The following is a 21,459-nucleotide window of genomic DNA, read 5'->3' as shown; positions in this document are numbered from 1 at the left end:
ATACTTCAAGAAAACAAGGTGGACAGCTCCTGAGGAACAACACCCAGGGTTGTCCTTAGCCTGCTCCTACATGCACACACTTGAAGTCACACATATATGAACACACACAGAAGAACGTTAACTGATAAGAGACATAGAACATTCTGGTCGAGTGATAAGGCACACGCAGTGTAAAGTGGGAAAATGGATGTTATCTTTCAGTCTCAACCAGATGTCCCTGCACAGAATATGTATAAAAAATAGAAGTTCAAAGGGTTTTACATGAGTAAAACCCAGGGTCAACCAGCCTTCTGCACCTAGCCGCAGCTCCACCTGGCCCTAGGCCCACCCCGACATGTGCTCTGAGAAGCTGGTTCAAGCCCAAGATGTACACATGTAAAAGACCAAGTCCAGATTTCTAGCGCCGCCCTCCTCACCCCCACCCTGCTGCCCTATCCAGCTGTTCTTAGGGATGCTAGGAGGGTGGCTATGGCATGAACATTTCCAGGGGTGACGAATTAAGTATTTATCCACGCCCCTAGCAGAGCACCAACAGCATACCAAAGAAACAATTCCACTCAAGGATTGTTTGGTGAACCAATGCGTTTAGTTAAGGGTACTTACGGGAGCAGGGGCAAGAGGGCTTTTAAGGCACGTGGGCAACTTATGAGCAGCTATTCCCCAGAAGAAATGTCTCTCACTTTCCCAGCAACAGAATATGTGTGTCCTCAAGAGGGGTCGGGCAAGTCCCACCCGCTGCATAATGGATGTTAGCAGGTCCAATCCGGGGCATGTTACCTTCTGCTGATCACAGCTGCTGAGTTCAAGAGAGCAACCACCATGCTTACCCAAAGGACCGAGGTCCACAGCAGCCGCCTCCTCGGCCTCGCGTGCTCATGGAGTCTGCCTACAGATGGGTCCCCGCTGTCACGAGGCCCGCAGAGCAGGTTGCCCTGACCGTCCTGCGGCAGTGTTTGGGGATTCAGTGGGTAGCTATGTGGAAGAAGCTGCTCTTAGATACTGAGAGCTAAGTCTCTTCAGCCGCTGTTCCCAGGCTGGCTGAGGAGGTTCAAGGCTTCCCTTTAAGCCCAGGACTCACCCAGCCTTGATACAGGAGCTTGGTCCTGCCTCAACTTGATATGCCATGCTTTGTTGACTCCAAAGCCTGCCCCTTTCTGAAGGGAGGAGGAGAGGGTAGGGGAGTAGACAGGAGGTGGGGGGGGAGAGAACAAAAGGGGAGGAGGGAGGAGAAACTGTGGTTGGTATGTCAAATAAATGAAAAAAATTTTAATAAAAAATAATAATAATTGAAACTGGGAATGATGAAGCATGTCTTTAATTCCAGCACTCAGGAGGCAAAGGCAAGAGGATCTCTGTGAGCTGAGAGCCAGCCTGGTCTACATATCAAGTTCTAGGCCAGCCTAAGCTACACAGGGAGACCTGTCTCAAAAAAAAAGTATAAGAGTTACTTATAATTCCTGACAATATTATGTGTGGCTAATGTTTCCGAGATTTTTGTTATTTCTTCTCTGTTGGCTGCATATTGTAAGCTTCCATGTGATTAGACAGTCCAAGAGGCATGATTTTTATTGACTGCCTCACATTCATGGTATGGATGTGCCATAATTTATTTAATCAAGCTGCTATTGTTGCACACTAATGAACTTTTAACCAATTTAGAGTTGCTTTGGTGGTGGAATTAAATGCAACAAAAGGATCAAAAGGACTCTATAATTTACATCAAAGGCAGAGGAAAAGCATAATTCTCCAAGTTGTGTTTCTACTGCAGGGAGGGATTGTAACTTTGGTCAAAGCACTGATAAGAAAAACTGGTATTTGGTTTTGGTGTTGGGTTTTTTTGTTGTTGTTGTTGTTGTTGGTTTTTTATGCCCAAGAAAGTCCTTGAAAACCTGACCTTTCCCTTGGTGGTACACTCCCATATCTTCACAGAGTACTGCCCACTTTAACCCTTTCCTTACTTGCAAGCAGAGGGCTTCGTGAGATGCTCAAAGAAGCAGTCTGTTTATAAGGACATCCTTTCCCCATACCTCACGTTGGTTTAGGCCAGACTTCATCATGCTCAGTTAGCTGAATTCAACAAACATTTAGCTTGTTGCACCTGTGCCTCTAATTGTGCTGGATGCTGGAGGAAAAAACACAGGCCTCTATCCTCAAGGAACAAAACACCCTGCCAGGAATGAGTCAGTAAGAAATCATCCTGCCAAGAAATTGTAACTTGTAAGCATTTGGAAAGTTGGAACTTTCTATTTTCCCATTTTGCAGAGTTTGACTTCCTAAGATATACTGTCATACGTATGCCATGATCAGGAGCATAAAGATGTGTTTTTGCATGCTAAGGAAAGGAGTAGGGAGATGTAAATGCAATTGCAAGATTAATATTAGTTACCTTGGAGTGCTATAAACAAGTATTGCCTCTTTTTTTTCTACTTTCCTACATTGCTTCTAAAACTTCTGTGATTGGGTGGATGAGGGCAAAAGAATCAGTAAGGCATGCCTGTTTTAAAGATTTTGGTTTAGATCACATACACATGTGTGTATCTGTGCATTGAGTGCAGGTGCCTGTGGTGGCCAGATGGGGGCGCTGGATCACGTTGCTGAAGCTACTGGTGTTTGTGAACTGCCTGGTATGGCTGTGGGAACTGAATTTCAGTCCTCTGCAAGAACAATACTCACTCTTAGCTACTGAACCTTCTCTCCAGCCCAACATGAATGTTTTCAATACAGTCATCCCTCTGAATCTGGATTGGGGATTGGATCTAGGAAACACACACCCCAATACAGCAAAAATCTGTGAATGCTCAAGTCCTTTATCTAAAATATCATGAGATATACATATGACCTACACAAACTTCCCATCTACTGTGATTCATCTCTAAATCACTTGTACTACCTTAAAAATGTAAACGCTTTGTAAATAGTTGTTAATGTTGTATTGTTTAGGGAATAATGACAAGAGAAAAGTCTGGTTGTGTAGCACATGGATGCAGTTTGTTTCAGACATTTTCAATATGGAGATGAAATGTGGCTACAACTTTTTGCTCTTTGGTGTGTAAGTAGACATCATTCTGCTCACTGAAATCCAGAAGGAAAACCAAGTTTACACTCCTTGTCTCTTGTGTGTAGAACTAAGCTGGAAGCACACACTCACCCCATCCTAGAGGATGTACAACACGCTCAGGAAGCTCTGGCAGGAACTGGCGAGATAGATAGCTCGGTGGATAAAACCCTTGCCAGGCAAGCCTGACAACCTGAGTTCCATCCCAGCACCCAGGTTCTAAAAAGCTTGTAATCTCAGGTATGGGGAGGCAGAGACAGAGACTGCTCAACCAGTCCTGCCAGACCCGTGAGTTCCAGGTTCAGTGAGAAACCCTGCTCAAAGGTTAATGTAGAGAAAAATAGAGGAGTCAGTCCACATCAACCTTTGTCTCCCCTCTCTCTGTCTCTCTCTCTCTCTCTCTCTCTCTCTCTCTCTCTCTCTCTCTCTCTCTCTGTGTGTGTGTGTGTGTGTGTGTGTGTGTGTGTACCTCTCTCTGAGAGAAAGCATGCTCCAGCAATAACAGTAATAACCAGAGGGTGGTTTTTACGTCATCAGGGTGTACAATCATGTGCCCATAGAGGATCTGAGTTACTAGTCAGGTCTGTGGGTTCCTCCTAAGGAAAACAGTTTCTTGGTAGTAGAAGCAGCCCTTAGTTACTACTGTTTGAATGAAACACTTCCTAAATTGACAATCAGACTCTTAAAACTCAACTGTTTGGAGGATGCATCCATCACACAAACAATAGTGGTCTTCCTATGTATACAGGCTAGCCTTCAACTTGTAATCCTCCTGCCTCTGCCTCCTAAGTTCTACTGTTACAAGCATGTGCCAGCACACCCAGATCAAAACAAACCTTTCAATGCAACCTTCTTGAAGAATCTTAGGAAACAGAAGTATTTGGGGGTGGCTGTTGGGGCTTTTCATGGGAGTTTGTTACAAGCTGCTTTCCAAAACCACAGTGAAAAAAAAATATTCTTGAAAAAGAAAATTTGTACAAGTTTGCCACCATCCTGAGGCCATGCTTCTGCCCTGACACTTGATGGACTTCAGAGGGAAGCCGGACTTTAATTTATTTTGTTTCATCTGCCCACTTATGGTTGAATGGCCTAATCTTCTGCCCTTTTTTTTTAAATGTCGAAGTTGATAACACGGAGACATCCAGATTTGGAGTCTCAGGCAACAATAAAAAAATGTCCTTCTTGTTCATGTTTAGTTTCATTCTTTCATCCTTTGGTTCTAATAGTTTCTACCTTTTTATTCTGTGTCTGCCCTTCTCCCTTCCCATTGCTTCTGACTCCAGAGTCCTCCTGGGTGGTCTGCTCAATTAAGACCAGATGTATGTTTTGGTGGTAGAAAAGTTCAAATCCCAAAGATGCTGCCACCAGCTGCGGGATAATCAGACAAGTTCCTTAACCTCTCAGGGACATGTGCTTTCTAATCAACAAAATGAGTTTGATTACATAGGTAAATGCACCTAGCAGAGTGCTCTGCCGATGTCGGGTGCCTCAGACAAGTTCCTTATCATCTTCTATTGTGGCCCTGTGGTCTCCCCCTTATTTGAAGAACCCTTTTAAACTAAGGGGACATTCATCGAACAGTAGCTTTCTCTTGTGCTACCCTAGGGAAATTCAGGACATTCTTGGTGCTGTCCCTCAGCAAGGGACCACCCATCCCTTAGTCTTGGCTACCCTTCAGCTTCCAGAGCACAGCTGAACTGGAATACTATCCTTCTAGGAAGAGTTACGATTCCTGGTTCCCTTGAGAATTCTTAGGTCCTCATGACAAATACCACTGACCTGACCAACCCTGAGCAGGGAGGGGGAGCTTTATTCTCAATGCAGAAGATTTTGCACTAAAACCAGAGCAGCCCTGTGCTCAGGCTTGATTTTGAAAATGCAAGTTTGCAATCAAATCAGGACCAGGCGGCAATCAGCCAGGATTACTCGCTCCAGTAATTCTTGAACTACTACAGGGTAGCCTGTCACCTGGAGAACTTGGTCTGATTCAGTAGGCCTGGTGGAGCCAGAAAATCTGCATTTCTGCCACAGTCTGGGGATGGGGGGAATGCTAATGTTGGGGAGCCTGGACCACGCTTTAAGAAGCTGTATTCTTGCCCATTGCAGTACACAAATTGCTCCTACAGAATGTGGAGGAGGTTTCACATCTGCTTAGCTTTTTTTATCTCCGAAGTTTTCATTGTCAATGGCCTCTTTTAAACGTGATTTTCATTTCAAGGGACTCTGGATAGAGACAAGATGGCCTGGCCTGCCTGTGCCTCTGGGAGTCACAACCGGGGTCCTTTGGGTGATGGAATCATCCTGCTTGCTACTCACTGACAGGAAAGTGGTACACCCTTGCTGGTCAGGTGTGACCTTAGCGCTCACCTTCCATAGACCCCAGCCTTCTAAAACTTAAAACTTGTCTTTGTAGACAGCCTCCAAATTCTGGATATGAAATCTTTTGATATATAGAATTTAGTTAAAAATTCATTTGGCCCAAGGTTGGTTGAATTTTTTTTTTATTATTATTACTTGCCCTAGTTCAGTGTGTGTGTGTGTGTGTGTGTGTGTGTGTGTGTGTGAGAGAGAGAGAGAGAGAGAGAGAGAGAGAGAGAATGAATTTGTTTTCTAGGCATCCTTTCTGTTTGCTTATTGATTTATTCCAACTCTTTCCTACCCACAACAGCCCTCCCTCTGTTCACGTGTCCTTTCATCCGGTGTTCTCCAGGCTACAGGCCCGGGTGGTGGCACCCGGCAATGTGCCCGCCCAGAGCTCAAGGCTGAGTTTCTCAGGGGCCCCAGGGCACCCGCCCTGCCTAAGAGCTCCTGGTCTTTGTTAGGATCACCAAGCAGAGAGGGACTCTCTCGGGCCAGCCTGGAGCTCCTGGCACCACTCCTGCGCTCTTAGCCCGAGCCCCCTGAGGACTTGTAAGCAGATAGGCTGGAGTTGAAGAGGCTAAATTACGCCCCGGGGGGACTTTTTAACGAAAACCCTAAATTTCATTTGGGCGACTGGTAGGCCACGCGGTTGCAAAAAGTGAGCTGAGGTCCCTTCCTCCCTGCACAAGCTTTGTGCTGCTCTGGCTAGAGAAACCCTGTCCCCTACAACAGCGAGGTGCCCCTGGGTCTGGCCGCCACAGTACCCCAGCATCTCCTCCAGTTCCCAATCCTTCGGTTTCCTTCCACGTCCGCTTCCTGTCCCCCTCCCCAAGTCTCTCTCCCTCTGGCTGGAGAAAAGTCTGTAATAAGAAACCAGTTCGGTGTCAGTCGGAGAGTGGGGAAGGGAGAGAAGCCCCCCCCCCCAACTCCCCAAGATGCACGGCCACGGAGAGAGAACTCATTTTGTGCAAAGAGGGCCTTGAGCCACCAGGGAATTCCTGGATTGTCTCAGGCTGTCGTGTGTGATGTCCATCACGCCGTGCGAACACCATCTGCTCCGTATTATGCTCGCAGTTGCCAGGCTACCTGCTGTACGCAGTAACACTTGACTGCCTGGCTCCACGTCCGCAGCGCCGGCCCTGACGGGGCGGAGGACCGAGCCCTGATTAAGCCATCTGCGATGGGCGGGCTCCGCGCGAGGCCTGGAGTGCGGGCCCGGGCTCACACCGCCATCTGCTGGGCTGCAGGCAGAACAGCAGCTGCTCCAGAAGGTCCCCTGGGGCCACGTAGAGAAAAGGTTGAAATCCAGGCTCTCCTGGATCCAGGTACCCAGGATGCCTCACCCTGTCCCTCCTAGGAACCCACGATCTTCCATCCCCTCCGCATTTCTGGTCACTGTCACCCAAACGCTGCGTGTTCTTGAAGGGGGAAAAAAATCCCTTCAGAGAAAGCAAGTTTCCCCACAAGTGGGTTTATAAATAAACAGCTGGCTGTTCGCTCGGAAGATATTTTTATCGCCTCTGATTTTTGAAGTCGGAAACTGCCTCTTTGGGGGAGGTTAGAGTGTTTTTTACACCCTCCTACCCCCCTCTCTAGCCGTTAGAAAATTGTTAAGCTCTTGTCCCTGGAGCGGAAGGTGCGTGTGTAAGATACATTCTTTGGTTTTGATCTCTTTTTCCTCCCCTTATTTAACTGAAAAGTGAGAGTGTTTGGAGAGCCACGAAGATCTACGTAGCAAATTGGATGCGATGGGAAGAGACTGTATTAAGATTCTGGGTGGAAAGCAAGGGAGGTCGCTGGGCTGGAAGTAGTGAGCAAACCAGTAATTAAAACTAAAAATACTGCATCATTTGGCTCCAAGGCATTACATGTCGCATGACGAAAGCTCACTCTGGTTTTCTCTAATTGCACAACCCAGTGTGTCCCCTCCTTAGAAACAAGAGCAGGGCCTTGCAATCCGAGAATTTGACAGGCTCTTTCTCATTAAGCCCTCTTAGATTTGAGGTTAAAAGAAGCTGTGTGACATGAACAGCTGCCTGCACCAGCTCCGTTTGGGAAGCCAGTCACGGTGGGCCTTCACACTTTGGGACGCGCACCTGTGTGCTTGCTGGGCACCCCCAAAAGATGTTGCATTTGGAAGGCAACGTTCTGGCCTTTGGGTCTCGTCCTCTGCATTGAGGACCCAAAGAACTTTAGAGACAGGACCATTTGGGGAATGAAAGTAACCCCAGAGTAATACCTTGACTGTGTCCACAGGGACAAAATGGGGCTGGATGTCTGAACATCATCACCTCATTTGCCTCACTTACTTTCCCAGGGGAGAGAAGGCTGGGAAAGCAGGTTCTCCACCCCTGGGTACATTCCTCAGCTGTGCAGGGGGTCACACGGGCAAGAAAAATCTCAAAGTGCAGGAAGAGAAACAAGACCAGCAAGAGCAACCTTTTCACAAACAAGCTAAGGAAGGTGTTGTCCTTGGATCTCATTTTCCCTTCAAATGTCTCTTCATCAAAACCAGGAAATAGTAAATAGACTGGACTACATGAAAGACAAACTGATATCTGTCCTGCTGGTTGACCAGCTCCGCCCAGCGTCAGCCCCTTTGTGAAAGTGCCCTGTTGGTCAGCCATTTGTCTCTCAAGGTGGCGAGAAACAACTTGATCCTGGAGGAACGAGGGCTTAGAGACAGGTAGCCAGCAGAAACAAAGATAAGGGAACTCTCATGGACCTAGATCCCCGAAGCATCCATCTTTTAGCATAAGTCCTTTTATTAACATTAAAAATATTTCATAGCTCTCTACCTGACTGCAGAGAACAAGCATAAATAAAAGCATTTATCGTGGATTATAGAGGCAGCCGGGCAGTTAAGAGTTAAACTGCTCTTCGCAGACCAGAGTTTCGTTCCCAGCACCCACATCAGGAGGCTCACAACTGCCTGTAACGAGATTGGAGATTTAGCTTGGGGTTGGGATTAGCTCAGTGGTAGAGCACTTGCCTAGCAAGTGCAAGGCCCTGGGTTCGGTCCTCAGCTCTGGGTAGGTCCTCTGTGGGTGCCGGTACATAGGAACACATGCACACACATAATTTAGCCAGCACTTACACACAAAAAATACAACGCAGTGCATTTATGAGCAGCATCGTTCCTATTTAGTCTACAGGTTGTTCTGATATGTGAGCTTGGCACTGTGGACTCAGAGTTCAGAAAGGCCAGAGTGGAAAGAATACTGACTTATTAGACTCAAAGTCAGCACCCTGGTTCTCTTATGGCCAGACCATCCTGTTACTGGTGTAGCCCAAGCTTTGCCAACTAACCATTATCTCCCCCAGCTCTTGTTTCTGGAGCAATAGAAGTGATATGCTTTGTTTTGCTTGTGCCATTTTGTTTGGATGCAGGGAGGCAGAGAGTCCAGACGTACAGGATGTAGGTGGAACTTGGCCAGAAAGGACCACCTGCCTAGGTCAGCACCAAGCAAAGAGGAAGCAGGAGGACCAGCAAAGCCAGAATGATGGGGAATCTGCCCCGGAGAGGCAGACATAAGCTCATTTCTGTATTTGGAGAGGAAATTTTTAGCACGTTCAACCACATCTATGTAAAAACAGTAGCAACTCTAAAGGGGGAGGGGATATATTAAAATCCAGTTTGGGTTACACCTTAAAATAATGGTAGATATCCACATTGATTCTTCTTATTAAAATATCTCAGGGTACGGCTATTCCTGTCCTTACGTGAATGCCATGTAAGTGGCGTATCTCTGTGCTCAGATAAGTTGCTTGACACCAGCGAACTAAAAGGACTGTCTCCACAGAACATTCTGACAGCATTAGCCATTGCCAGTTTGTTGATAGAAGTGTCTAGAAACTGAGTGTTGTGTCTACACACCTTCTGTGCCCATTAGCTTTTCCCCCGGTAGCCTCCACTGTCCGGCTGCATAGACTTTCCTTCTGAGGGCATTCTCCACATATCCACTGGGTTCTGTGGGATTAGCCACTTACCCTCTTTCCTAGGGGTCAGTCCTTAAAAGTTGCTATCAGCTCTCCGACAAATAATTATAGAATCAAGAGTCCCAATCCAGTCCCGGTGCTGAAATTATCCCAGACACATGAGATGCAATTCTATTTTTAAAGAGATTAGGAGATTACATTCCTTTTAAAAATATAGACCTTCTCATTTCTTATATATAACACGCTTTGATCACATTTCTTACCATTTTTATGCCCCCCCCCCACTGAACCCTTTCTCTTCCCAATCTTAAGATTATATAGATTTGGTCAGGTGTGGTAGCTTAGCACACAGGTGGCAGAGATGGGTGGGTCTCTTGAGTTTGAGGCTAGCCTGGTCTATAGAGGGAGTTTCAGGACAGCCAGAGTTACAGAGAAACCCTGTTTCAAAAAACAAGAGAGAGAGAGAGAGAGAGAGAGAGAGAGAGAGAGAGAGAGAGAGAGAGAGAAGGGAGGGAGGGAGGGAGGGAGGGAGGGAGGGAGGGAGAAATAGCTTTGATCAAAAATAAAACATTTCAGTTCCTATTACCAAAAAACTGGCAGAATTTAAAATGCACCCACACACTCATGCACATACAAAAGCTGGTGTTTTGGTTAGATAGACTAACATCCACCATTGGGTCTGTTTGTCTGTGTATGCCTCTCACATTTACTAAGATGTTCGTTTTGGCAAAGTAGACAGTAAGGAGTAGGGTTATCAAGAAAGATAAGGATGGAAGCTGCCTTTGAGACTTATGGTGAGCCCAGCCTGAGGGTTTGTTTCCTTTCTTTAGAGAAATAGAACATTGAAATCCCAGTGGACAGCCACCATGCCATCCCATCAAAAACAGATGAATTGGCTTCCCATGTCCCAGACCCACTCACTCTCTGTTACTGCTACTGTTCCCTGCCTCTGTGGAGCCGCTCCAGTTCTCCTGTGGTGAGGCCAACAGAGTGATTTTCATGGAGAATTACAAGATAGTTTTCTGGAGGTATAATGGGTATCACTCAGAAGCCCTGGAATCCCTCAACCAGGACCTCTGCCCCATTCCCCTCCGAAGTTTCCCATGAAATGGCAGGAGGTGTCCCGGCAGAATTTCTAAATGGCTTTCTTTTGTTCCCTCTAGGAGCAGCACACAGTTGGTCTTCCCAGGACCACGGGCCCCTTGCAGAACTCTGTGCCCCCAGGGTCCAGCAGCATGGTCTCCGGAGCCAGTCCTGGGGGTCTCGGCTTTCTAGGCAGCCAGCCACAGGCAGCCATCATGAAGCAGATGCTAATGGATCAGCGGGCCCAGCTGATGGAGCATCAGAAGCAACAGTTCCTCCGGGAGCAGAGGCAGCAGCAGCAGCAGCAGCAGCAGCAGCAGCAACAGCAGATCCTGGCGGAGCAGGTAGATAATGCCCCCTCCTCCAAGGTGCGAGCCATCCATTCAGCTAGCATCTATTTGGCACCTGCTGTTTGTGAGGACGTCAACGTTGTCCCTGTCAAGACCCTCAGAGACTGGCCTTTCACGGGAGCGTAGAAGAACCTGTGGAATTTTCGCCTTTTCAATTAGCTAGGCTTTTCTCCCATAACGTTAGCTTATTCTTTAAAGACAGGCTTCCGCCGTCAATTGGAAGGCCTGTTAACTGAAGACAGTTCTTCCATTTTGCCTGACTCCTTTTCTCCTGACCGCTGGTGCAGGGGTCTTTATAACCAGCATGTGGTGGAGGCTAGCTCGCAATTACCGTAGGCCCCAACATTGCTAGCATTAAGCGAAATAGCAATAGTTCAAGGAATTCGTGAGCTGGGAAGATAGTTCAGCTGGTAAAGGGCTTGCCGTGCTCCCGTAGGACCTTGGTTCACCACCAGAAAACCTGTGTAAAGAGCCAGGCATGGCAGCGCTCCGCCATCACCACAGCAGCGGGGAGGTGGGGTCCTGGGGTTCGCTAGACAGGGCCTGTCTCATAAGACAAGGCAGATGGTCCCTGAGCAATGAAACTCAGGGTTGCGCTCTCTCTCTCTCTCTCTCTCTCTCTCTCTCTCTCTCTCTCTCTCTCTCACACACACACACACACACATACACACACACACACACACACACACAGAGAGAGAGAGAGAGAGAGAGAGAGAGAGAGAGAGAGAGAGAGAGAGAGAGAAACCCCAAATGACTCAGAAGGAAAGAGTGGAGAATTCTTCTGAACTGGTTATAAATGGTAGACTGGCAACAATACAATCAGGCACAGAACTATCAGGGAACTTGGGCAGGGTCGTGGAAAGGGAGCAACTGGAGAAAGTCCTGACACCTTTTCCTACAGCTCAGGCATTCTGTGAGTGAAAGGAAGGCCCAGTACCAAGATGCCATCTTTACCCCAGGCCTCCTTGCCCACCCCAGCCATATAACTCCTCCAGCTCTGGAAGAAAGTCTTCCCTGCAGACCACCCTTGCAGGCTTTGTTTTGTTTCGAGAGATGCTGGTGCCTGATTTAGTGTTATCCCAAGGAACCACCTAGGTCTGTCCACAGGAGACCCCCCTGATGGCCCCTGTGGGGACCTGCTTAGGGCGTCTCACCAGCAGGCCGGCTCTTCTGAATCACAGGTGTGAGGCTGTCCTGGGAAACCCAGGAACGCTTTGACACTTGCTCACACTTGTTCCCAATAGAATTAGAATTTTGGAGTTTCCTCTCCAAGGCCCTGAGTAGGATCCAGGCACATAAGGTCCCTACCCGGCAAGAACAGCGGTTCCAAGTCCGAGCAGTCGCCCTCCGAAGAGAAAAGGGTGTGCTGTCGAGCACAGCTCGTTTCTGTTCCTCGCTCTTGCTTTTGTTCCTGAACGGCTCTGTAATTATCTCCCTTCTTACCAAGGTCAGTCAGCCACCTGGCAGCTATTGTACAAACAATCCTCCATCCCTCTCACCCTGCATAAGGTGTGTGACAAGGAGCTGTGCTAATATCTCTCCGGCAGTGATAAATGGAGCTGCTAAGGGACGCTGGGCTTTGTAAATCTCTCCGCCACCAAACCCAGGACGTTTTCAGGTGTGCCTGGTGCCCTGAGAAATGATTTCTGATACATGTGCTGCGAGCAAGGCACAGAAGGAGTCAGGGTAAGCAGACAGAACTCATCTGTGCCCACCCAGGGGTGTGCTGGCAAGCGCCGCCGCCGCCTGCTCAGCCGAGCCCTGGGGAAGGAATAGAAAGGGAGATGGAAGATTGCAGGAGAGGTGTGTCAAACCCGTGCCTGTGGACAAGGAGACGAGACGGAAACCCCTCAGAACCATGGCGAGATGGGACTACCTGGAAAACATGAAGGAAACAGGATGCTGTCTGAGTTGCCTTAGCAACTGGATGCACACATTAGGAGGGACCAAGTTGAAATCGCTTGGCTCAGGGTTGGGACTTGTCCATCCTTTCGCAGTTAATGTGATTTTGAACAAATAAATAAATCATGTAAGGCTGAAGAGATAGGTAAAATGCTTGCTAGAGAAGCATGGAGACCTGCACTGAATCCCAGGTGCAGTAGTGCCCATTTGTAATCACAACGCTCCTTCAGTGAGGTGGGAGAACACAGGGACCCTCAGAAGCTATCGGCCAGCTAGCTGATATATACAGAGACAAGCAAGAGACCCTATCTCTAACAAGATAGAAGGTAAGGACGAACAGCAGAGGTTGTCCGGTACCCTCCACATAAGTGCCCTGGCACGCACCACACACATACATATATTCCTCTGTGTGTGTGTGTGTGTGTGTGTGTGTGTGTGTGTTACGCGCACACGCAAGCTCACACACACCCACGAGCATGCATAATTTTTTAAAAAAACTGTCTTCATCTAGCAGGTTAGGTTTGCATAATTTTCCTGTCTTAAAGATTACTTGAGACGATGGTATACCAATTCCTTAGGAAACCATATACACAAATGTGTGCGGGAATGGCTCTTAGGACGCAGGGCAGCATTAGGGACTGCCATGGAAAAGCTGCAGCCCTGTGTGCCATCCATGCCAATGTTGATGTCTTGCCTGCCTGCGCCCTGCGTGTTGCTTAGGAGGACAGGTGACTCGGGCTCCTCGGTGGGATGGTCTCAGCTTTCCGCTTTGAGGTTTCTTTGCTATTGCTGTTGGCAATGCTGGGGATCGAACCCAGGGCCTCACACATGGTGGGCAAGGGCACTGCTGCTGACCTGCACCCCAGCGCTGAAGGTAAGTACTGATTTTCACATCAGCACCGCACCGACTGTGGTTTTCTCAGTCTCTGAAACAACTGAGCATGCACTTCCGGGTCTGAAAGCAATGTCTTGGAAACGCTTGTGCTTCCTGAAAGCCCAGGTGAGGGGAAACAGAGTTGAGATCCTGCCTATCTTCAGGAACTCAGCTGACCTGGTGATGAGAACCAAGAAGGTTTAAAGCAGGTGGGGGCCAGGTGGTGGTGGTGGCGCACACCTTTGATCCCAGCACTCAGGAGCAGAGCCAGGCGGATCTCTGTGAGTTCAAGGCCAGCCTGGGCTACAGAGATCCAGGACAGCCACCAAAACTACACCGAAAATTCTGTCTCGGAAAAAAAAAAAAAAAAAACAAAAAGCGGATGGGGACCAAGGCTAATGCCTTATTCTCAACAAGCGTGCAGCATGCCCGTCTCTTCCGTTCATGCGGGTTGAACAGAATGCCCCGTTTGGGGTTTCAGATGAACAGTCCTGATTTTAAAGTTCCATCATTTACAGGTGGGAAGACTGAATCTGGGGAGGAGCTCCTGTGGTTGGACTGAAATGGGAAGTAGAGAATCCTGACTCCGAGCCACACCCTAACCTGCTACAGACTTACTGCTTGCTCCCTGTAAATGAGGCAGTTAAACTTGTATAGTAATAGGAAATTTGATAAGGAGAAACTGTGTGTGTGTGTGTGTGTGTGTGTGTGTGTGTGTGTGTGTGTACATGGAAGCCATAGAGCCACCACAGGTAGGTAGCATTCTCTGGCACTGTCCACCTTGTTTATTAAGACAGAGAGTCTCTCCAGACCCAGAGCTTTCGAAGCAGGCTAGACTGTTTGGCCAGAGAACCACCTGCTTCTGCCTCTCCAGCCCTGGACTTACACCACGCCTGCCTTTTTTTTTTTTTTTTTTTTCCTGGGCTCTAGGACTCGAACTCAGGGCCTTGGCTTCTGAGGCAGTTCATTACTTCGCTGGCTCAGCTATCTCCCCAGGCCAGGAGAAACTTTTAAAAGCTCAACTTGCTCTCAATAATGTCCTTGCATTACTGCCAGAACGGTTTGCATGGTTTCTGGCCTATACTCATAATGGTCTCTGCATTGATTCATCTCTTTTTGTGTAGAATCCTATGATAGACGCACAGGCTGGGGTCAACAGGGCAGGGCTGTTCTGGTTTGTTTGTTTGTTTGTTTATTTGTTTGTTTTCCTCTGGATGCCAGGATGCTGGCTGGCATTTTAGAGGAAAGGAAAGAAAAACCTGCCCAGGAACAAACATGAGAGAGAAAACAGAAGCAAACACGTGTGGTAAGAAGTAGCCAGTGCGTGTTGTTTTTATAATGAGCTCTCTAAAGAGCAGGGATCTGCTTGCACGTTCTTTTTGGCCCTCACCGATGAAAAGTACTTAATGAATATTCAGCAGCTGCCAGAAAGAGGTTAAGCTGCGGCGTCGAAGGTCACGTGGGACTTGATGGCCAACCGAGAACTCAAAGCCTCGGTCCCTGCTCCCTCCCCCTGCCCTGTGTCTCTTGCCTTTGCATATGATAATGATCGAACAGCCTGCCCAGCATGTTGGTAATGAGGCTTGTGGCGCAGAATCCCCAGGAGCCGAAGGGGAAAGACTAAAAGGCGGGCCTCCGACTCCTAGAATAGGTGGACTTCTACATGTCTGCTTCAGAGCAGCGAATTTTGTGGGCAGTGTTGTTGTTTAGTTTCTCCAGACAGGGTTTCTCTGTGTAGTTTTGTTGCCTGCCCTGGAACTCACTCTGTAGACCAGGCTGGCCTTGAACTCACAGAGATCCACCTGCCTCTGCCTCCCGAGTGCTGGGATTAAAGGCGTGCGCCACCACCAATGCTCAGCCAAATTCAGAGTATTTTACTTATAGACATGTATTGTACAGGTGGTATGACTTCATGGGAATAAGAGTAACATATGTGTGTGTGATTAGCCTGTATATGTGCATATGTACATATATAATACATATGATGTGTGTGACAAATATACATGACAACACATGTGTGTGTGTGTGTGTGTGTGTGTGTGTGTGTGTGTGTATCCCAAGGAGCCTATCTTTGTGTACCCACAGCATCTACTGAGGTCACTAAAAAGTTGTAGCTTGTCCCTTGGAGCCAGGTCCACACGATGCTAAGGAAAGCAGTCATACTGATGCCGGAAGATCAGGGTTAAAATTGCTTTGCTTGGTGCACAAGCCAGCAAGTCAAACATCAGAAATGCAGGAAATACCAGCAGAAGATACGTCACCGCAGTGATATCGGCAGCAGCCCCAGGCTAGAAACACCCTCAGTGACTGTCCCTAGAAGAATTAGTAAACTGTGGTGTGTCTGTGTGATAGAACACTAGTCTGTAGTGAAGGTACCCACACAGCTCAGCATGAGGAGTCAGTCTAATGGAAACGTCAAGCACAGAATCCTCAGAGAAGTTCAAATGCAGCGTTGATGTCTGTGTGGTTCAAAGTTAAATTGATGGTGCTCTAGGTCAAGGGCGAGGAATGACTGGGGCTTCTGGCAGCATCTGTTTCTGGATTTGAGGGTGAGACCCGTTTTTCTAGGTGTTTCTACTTTGTAAAAATCCACTCACTTGTTTACTTTACTCAGCCCTTGCCTACACGTGTATTGTTTTCCCACACAAAGCTTAGTTTTGGGGGAAAATAATAAACAGCCTGCCTTCACCCAAGCTGGCAGGTGCTCGACTGTGTGCTCTCCCATTCTCACCTCCGGCTTCTCTTGTCTCCTGTCACCCTAGCAGATACAGCAGTCACATCTGCCCCGCCAGCACCTCCAGCAACAGCGGACTCCGTACCCAGTGCAGCAGGTCAACCAGTTCCAAGGTGAGGCCACTGTGTCCCTGCTGGCCCTGACGCCCCAAGTGAGGTGTGTGCAGACCCGCGGCCAGCGCACTGCTCTCCGGGCACTATTTCAATCTGGGTAGTAACCAGCCAACCTAATAACTGGCGAACTGAGAAGAACAAGAGTGAAGGATTCCCGGAGGACCCCTCCGCTGCCTGCTGATCCTTGGTGGTCACAGAGAAGTTCTAGCCAGCCCAGAGTGCAGTGCAGTAGCAAGACTCAGACTGCTCTCCACAGTCGAGGCTACAGAGTGTTTTGATAGTTGAACAACCTGTAAGGACAAGCTAGTGCTTGTCGGCCCCGGCATCAGTCCTGTTTGCATGGCTAGACAGTCATCTTAGTGACGGAGGAGAGGGGAGGGGATGGAGGGGAGGGCTACAGAGTGGTTGCCAATCCAGAAGGGTAGGCTTCTCTACAGAAAGACATGAGATTCTTTGCCAAGTAACAAGAGACGGGATGGCTTCTTTGTCTAGCTGCAGACAGACACAAGCCAAATGAGTCAGAGACACTAGAGCTCATGGAGAGCTACAAGGTGGATCTGAAGCATGCCTCATTGGTCAGATAGCTTGTAGGCAGCGGTAACGACCTTCTACCTCAAATCCTACTCAAGTCTTAAAAGGAAAAAAAAAAAAACAGTCAAATGGAGACTTCATTGAACGGATTCTCTACTGAACTGAATTCCACTTCACAAGAGACTATGTGGTGAACAGACATTATTTACTCTTTCTCTTCTCTTCTTCATCCTCCTCCTTTCTGAGAAAGAATCCCACTCTATGCTTTAGGCCAACCTGGAGTTCATTCTGTAGGCCAAGCCTGGGCTCTCAATCCTCATTCCTCCCTGTCTTCCCAGTTGAGAGGCTTACAGGTACGTATCACCACACTCAGCTTAGCCCATGGTACGTTTTCCTAACACCCGAAGAGATGGTATCCCACTGACTTGATGGCAGAGTATCCAAAATAGGAAATGACTTGCATTGTGAACGTGAACAAACAGAACACCAGGGTATGACCTCAATTTTCTGTGTCTATTTAAATATAAATAAGAGTTGGCAGGGATCTTCTCTGGATGCTGGGATTCAGGTGACTTTAATTTCTGACTTTGTACTTTTCAATACTTTGCAAAATTTTCACAACTCGCATGTTCTAATCATTTAAGTAATGACCTTTTCTGAAGATTTTTTATTGCAGTAGATCATTTCATATACAGGACTGACATTCCCCAGGAAAATTCTAGCAACATCTTACAACACACTGATACAGAGAACAGTGGGTGATAGCTGTTCTTTCTTTCCCTGTAGGTTCACCCCAGGACATAGCAGTCGTGAGAAACCAGGCAGCCCTCCAGAGCATGCGAACGTCGAGGTTGATGGCACAGAACGCAGGCATGATGGGAATGGGACCCTCCCAGAACCCAGGGACAATGGCCACGGCAGCAGCTCAGTCAGAGATAGGACTGGCTCCTTATAGTGCCCCTCCAACCAGCCAACCAGGAATGTACAACATGAGCACAGGAATGACCCAAATGTTGCAGCATCCTAACCAAAGTGGCATGAACATCCCACACAACCAAGCCCAGGGACCCAGGCAGCCTGCCTCTGGACAAGGGGTAGGCATGGTGAGTGGCTTCGGGCAGAGCATGCTGGTGAACTCGGCTCTTTCCCAGCAGCACCAGCAGTTGAAAGGACCCGTGGGCCAGGCCTTGCCAAGGCCCCAAGGCCCACCAAGGCTTCAGAGTGTCATGGGAAGTGTCCAACAAGGAGCCCAAAGCTGGCAACAGAGAGGCTTGCAGGGCATGCCTGGGAGGACGAGTGGGGAGTTGGGACCATTCAACAACGGCGCCAGCTACCCACTCCAAGCTGGTCAGCCAAGACTGACCAAACAACACTTCCCACAGGGACTGAGCCAGTCAGTCCTGGATGCTAACACTGGCGCCGTGAGAACCCTCAATCCAGCGGCCATGGGCCGTCAGATGATGCCACCACTCACAGGGCAGCAAGGTACCAGCCAGGTGAGGCCACTGGTCATGTCTGGTCTGAGCCAGGGTGTCCCTGGCATGGCGACATTCAGCCAGCCCCCAGCACAGCAGCAGATGGCAGGCGGCAGCTTTGCCGCAAGCAATCAGGGCCAGGCCTATGAGCGGAACCCCGCTCAGGACATGTCATACAATTATGGTGGTGAGGGTGCTGGAGCTTCGTTCCCCAGCCTCCCAGACAGTACAGACCTCGTGGACTCCATCATCAAAGGTGGCCCAGGGGATGAGTGGATGCAAGAGCTTGATGAGCTATTTAACCCCTAGTCAGAAGGGGCCCAAGAGCTGCCGTGGTGGAAGCCTCCCAGGCGAGAAAGAAACAGGATGGTGCCCCATCCTTGTTTTTTGTTTTTTTGACCCACGTAAACTGAGAAAAAACGACAGCTGGCTGACAGTGGAAGGTCCAGGTGTCGACCCCCCAGCTCCGTGGGGCTTCATTCCACCTGCCTTCCAAAGAGCAATCAAGTAGAGAGGCCGCACAGATACCTGCTTGCAGAGAAGGGATGTGAAGAGCAGGTGGGTAAGCCGAGGCAGCAAGTTCCTCTGCTAAGCACCCCTGGGACCTACTGGTCCAGAAAGTGTTGTTCCAGCCCAGAGGGACTATGGCCCAAGAGGAGGTCTCCTTAGACCTTCTTCCTGCCTCAGGTCCCGAGACCTCAGAGACGGAACCTCAGCCAGAGAAAGCCCAGCAGAGGATGCTGGGAGACATACAGGCCATGTGCATAGGTCAGAAACGCTCTGAATGCTGGATGGAAGGAGTTGTATTCTTCTAGATGTGTTCCTGGATGCGGAGGCAGGAACAAGGAACAGTAAGCTCGCCTGAGCTGGCCCAAGTGAGACAAGCAAGGGTCCTGCAGGTCTGTCCATCTCCTGCCCAGCGATGACCCTCAGGGATGGTGTAAGGTGTTGCTGCCAGCCCCCTCAGCGGGATAGACATCGATGCTTGAGAAGGGCCCATTCAGTAGCCCGGAAGGTCAGCTTCTGCCAGCGGCCATGGCGGCCATCACTCTAGGTTGCACTGAGATTCCCGGAGTCCCCATCCGATTTGACACGCCTAGCTAGTCTTCATCTGTTTATGGCCATAGGGTGGAAAGACCCCTGCTGAAGTCAGGGTCTGCCAGCTCAGCGCCTTCCTCCCTCACCACGGCCTCTGCTTCTCCTGGCCTCTGTGCCAGCCAGGCTTCGCTTCTCCCTCCAGACGACCCAGGAGGTGAAGCACCCACCCAGGGCAAAGGCAGAGTCAAAGCCAGAAGACTTCCCACCGCGTCTGGTGTACCAAGGTCTCCGCGGGAGCCAAGTGGTTTATAGGAGTCACACCCATACTTCTGCTATCCCCGGGGAAGAATGGCCTGAAGATCCCGGCTCTTTCACGTGGTGGGAACGGGGACTCTCGGGAACCAGTCTGGCTTATCATCAGAAGGGCAAATATCAAATGCTAGCGATGGAAAAGCTGAAAAGTCAGAACTCCGTCCTGCCAACATGGATGCTACAGAGAGGGAGATGTGGTCCCCGTGCTGAAGGCAATCCACTTCAAAAGCTGTGCCGCGGGTCTCTTGGTCACTCACACATACCTGCCCGAAGTGAAAACCAAGCCGGAGTTAACAGCCTCCGTGGTCATAAGCCTTGTTTCTTGCCCTTTCCTCCCCTCCCACAATCCCATCTTGGAGGTCAAGTGGCGTTTTTCCATGGTGTTTACTGTTCATCGAACCACACAAATGCCTGTGTACAGACACACACACACACACACACACACACACACACACACACACACACACACCCTACAAACTGGCTTCCTCCCATGTCTTCACATACATCTTACGACAGAGAACCAGAGCCTGTGGGCACTGCACCGGCCGTACCCAAGGAAGTCCGGAGAAGGTGCGCTGCAGTGGAAAGCTGAGGGGGACACTGTGCCTCTCTTCTCCGGATCCCGAGAGTTCCAGACCTGCTCTGACAGGAAGGGGAGCCGGAGGCACCAGGGTGAGGAGGAGCTGTGCGCCTCTCCGAAGAGGTGGTGGCAGGGGACTGTGAACTCCCAGAATGGGGAGGCACTGCCACTAGGGAGACTTGACTAAAAGCCAAAAAATAAAAATAAAATAGTGACGTGAGAAAACAGAACACAGATGTATCACCTTTCCCTGCCAGGGGACAGGAAAGAAACGCGTAAGCAATGAGGAGACACTGGAGGTACAGGGAGTGGGGCTCCATCGTCCCGTAAAAGCCTCCTCAAGTGCTCGGCCCGAGGACCAACCACTAGAGCGGTAGATTTTAATGAGGTCATTTGTTTTGTTTTACTAAGGTGCTGATGTATATGTAATGTCTAAAAAAAAAAAGTTATTTGTACATAAGTTTTTACAATGCTACAGATATCACTGGGTCTACTATATGTAAAAAGTATACATATAAATATATATATATATATAATGTTTGTTTAAAATAGAGTATTTTTATTTCCTCCCTAACTCATCATCGAAGAGGTGGTGTCACACTTAGGTGACATCTAATTACTGGCTTATACTGTCTGACCTATGGCAACTTCCTCCACTTTATTCAGACTTTTCTAATCTTCTGTTTTTACTTTGTACGTCAAGCCTTGCTCATTTCCTTTAAGGAATGTACAGAACTCTGGAATACAGAAGTGAAGCGATGTTGACATACCACTTTTAAAGAAAAAACAACCAACGAACATAAAGTGTCACTCTCTGAATTGAGCCATAGCATAGTTCCCTTTAGGATCCTCTCCCCACCCGGCGTCAGCGTAAGCAGATGTATATCACTCCCGGGGTTCAGTGGACTAACTACAGGTTCCTTTCTAGGAATTGTGGTGTCGTTCTTTAAACAATTATTTAACCGTAGAAATCAATCACTCTCAAGCCTTTTTAATTCAACCGCACAAGTGAGACTTTCTAATGTCCTAGAGCACCCTGAGGGATGTGGTGAAAGGGGGAGGGGGGTGAGGTCCAACATGATGAAGTCAGTTTATAGAACCAGGACCAGAAC

General features: G+C 48.7%; 1 protein-coding gene across 2 annotated transcripts in view; it reads left to right on the top strand.

Moving 5' to 3' along the window:
• The window catches only part of Maml3 (mastermind like transcriptional coactivator 3), a 430,517-nt gene extending 409,634 nt beyond the window's left edge, over positions 1-20,883 (top strand). Inside the window, exons 3-5 of one of the 2 annotated variants that reach the window (XM_028873345.2) lie at positions 10,519-10,782; positions 16,330-16,411; positions 17,729-20,883. In XM_028873345.2, the coding sequence (XP_028729178.1) occupies positions 10,519-10,782; positions 16,330-16,411; positions 17,729-18,726 (1,344 nt within the window). In that variant the 3' untranslated portion in view covers positions 18,727-20,883. Of the gene's footprint in view, positions 1-10,518; positions 10,783-16,326; positions 16,412-17,728 lie in introns of both variants that reach the window. The other variant, XM_028873344.2, reaches the window with a different exon arrangement.
• The last annotated feature ends 576 nt before the right edge of the window (positions 20,884-21,459 follow it).

This window comes from Peromyscus leucopus, chromosome 6 (assembly GCF_004664715.2).
Source record: "Peromyscus leucopus breed LL Stock chromosome 6, UCI_PerLeu_2.1, whole genome shotgun sequence".
NCBI classification, from domain to species: Eukaryota; Metazoa; Chordata; class Mammalia; order Rodentia; family Cricetidae; genus Peromyscus; species Peromyscus leucopus.
This window is presented reverse-complemented; position numbering and strand designations above follow the sequence as displayed.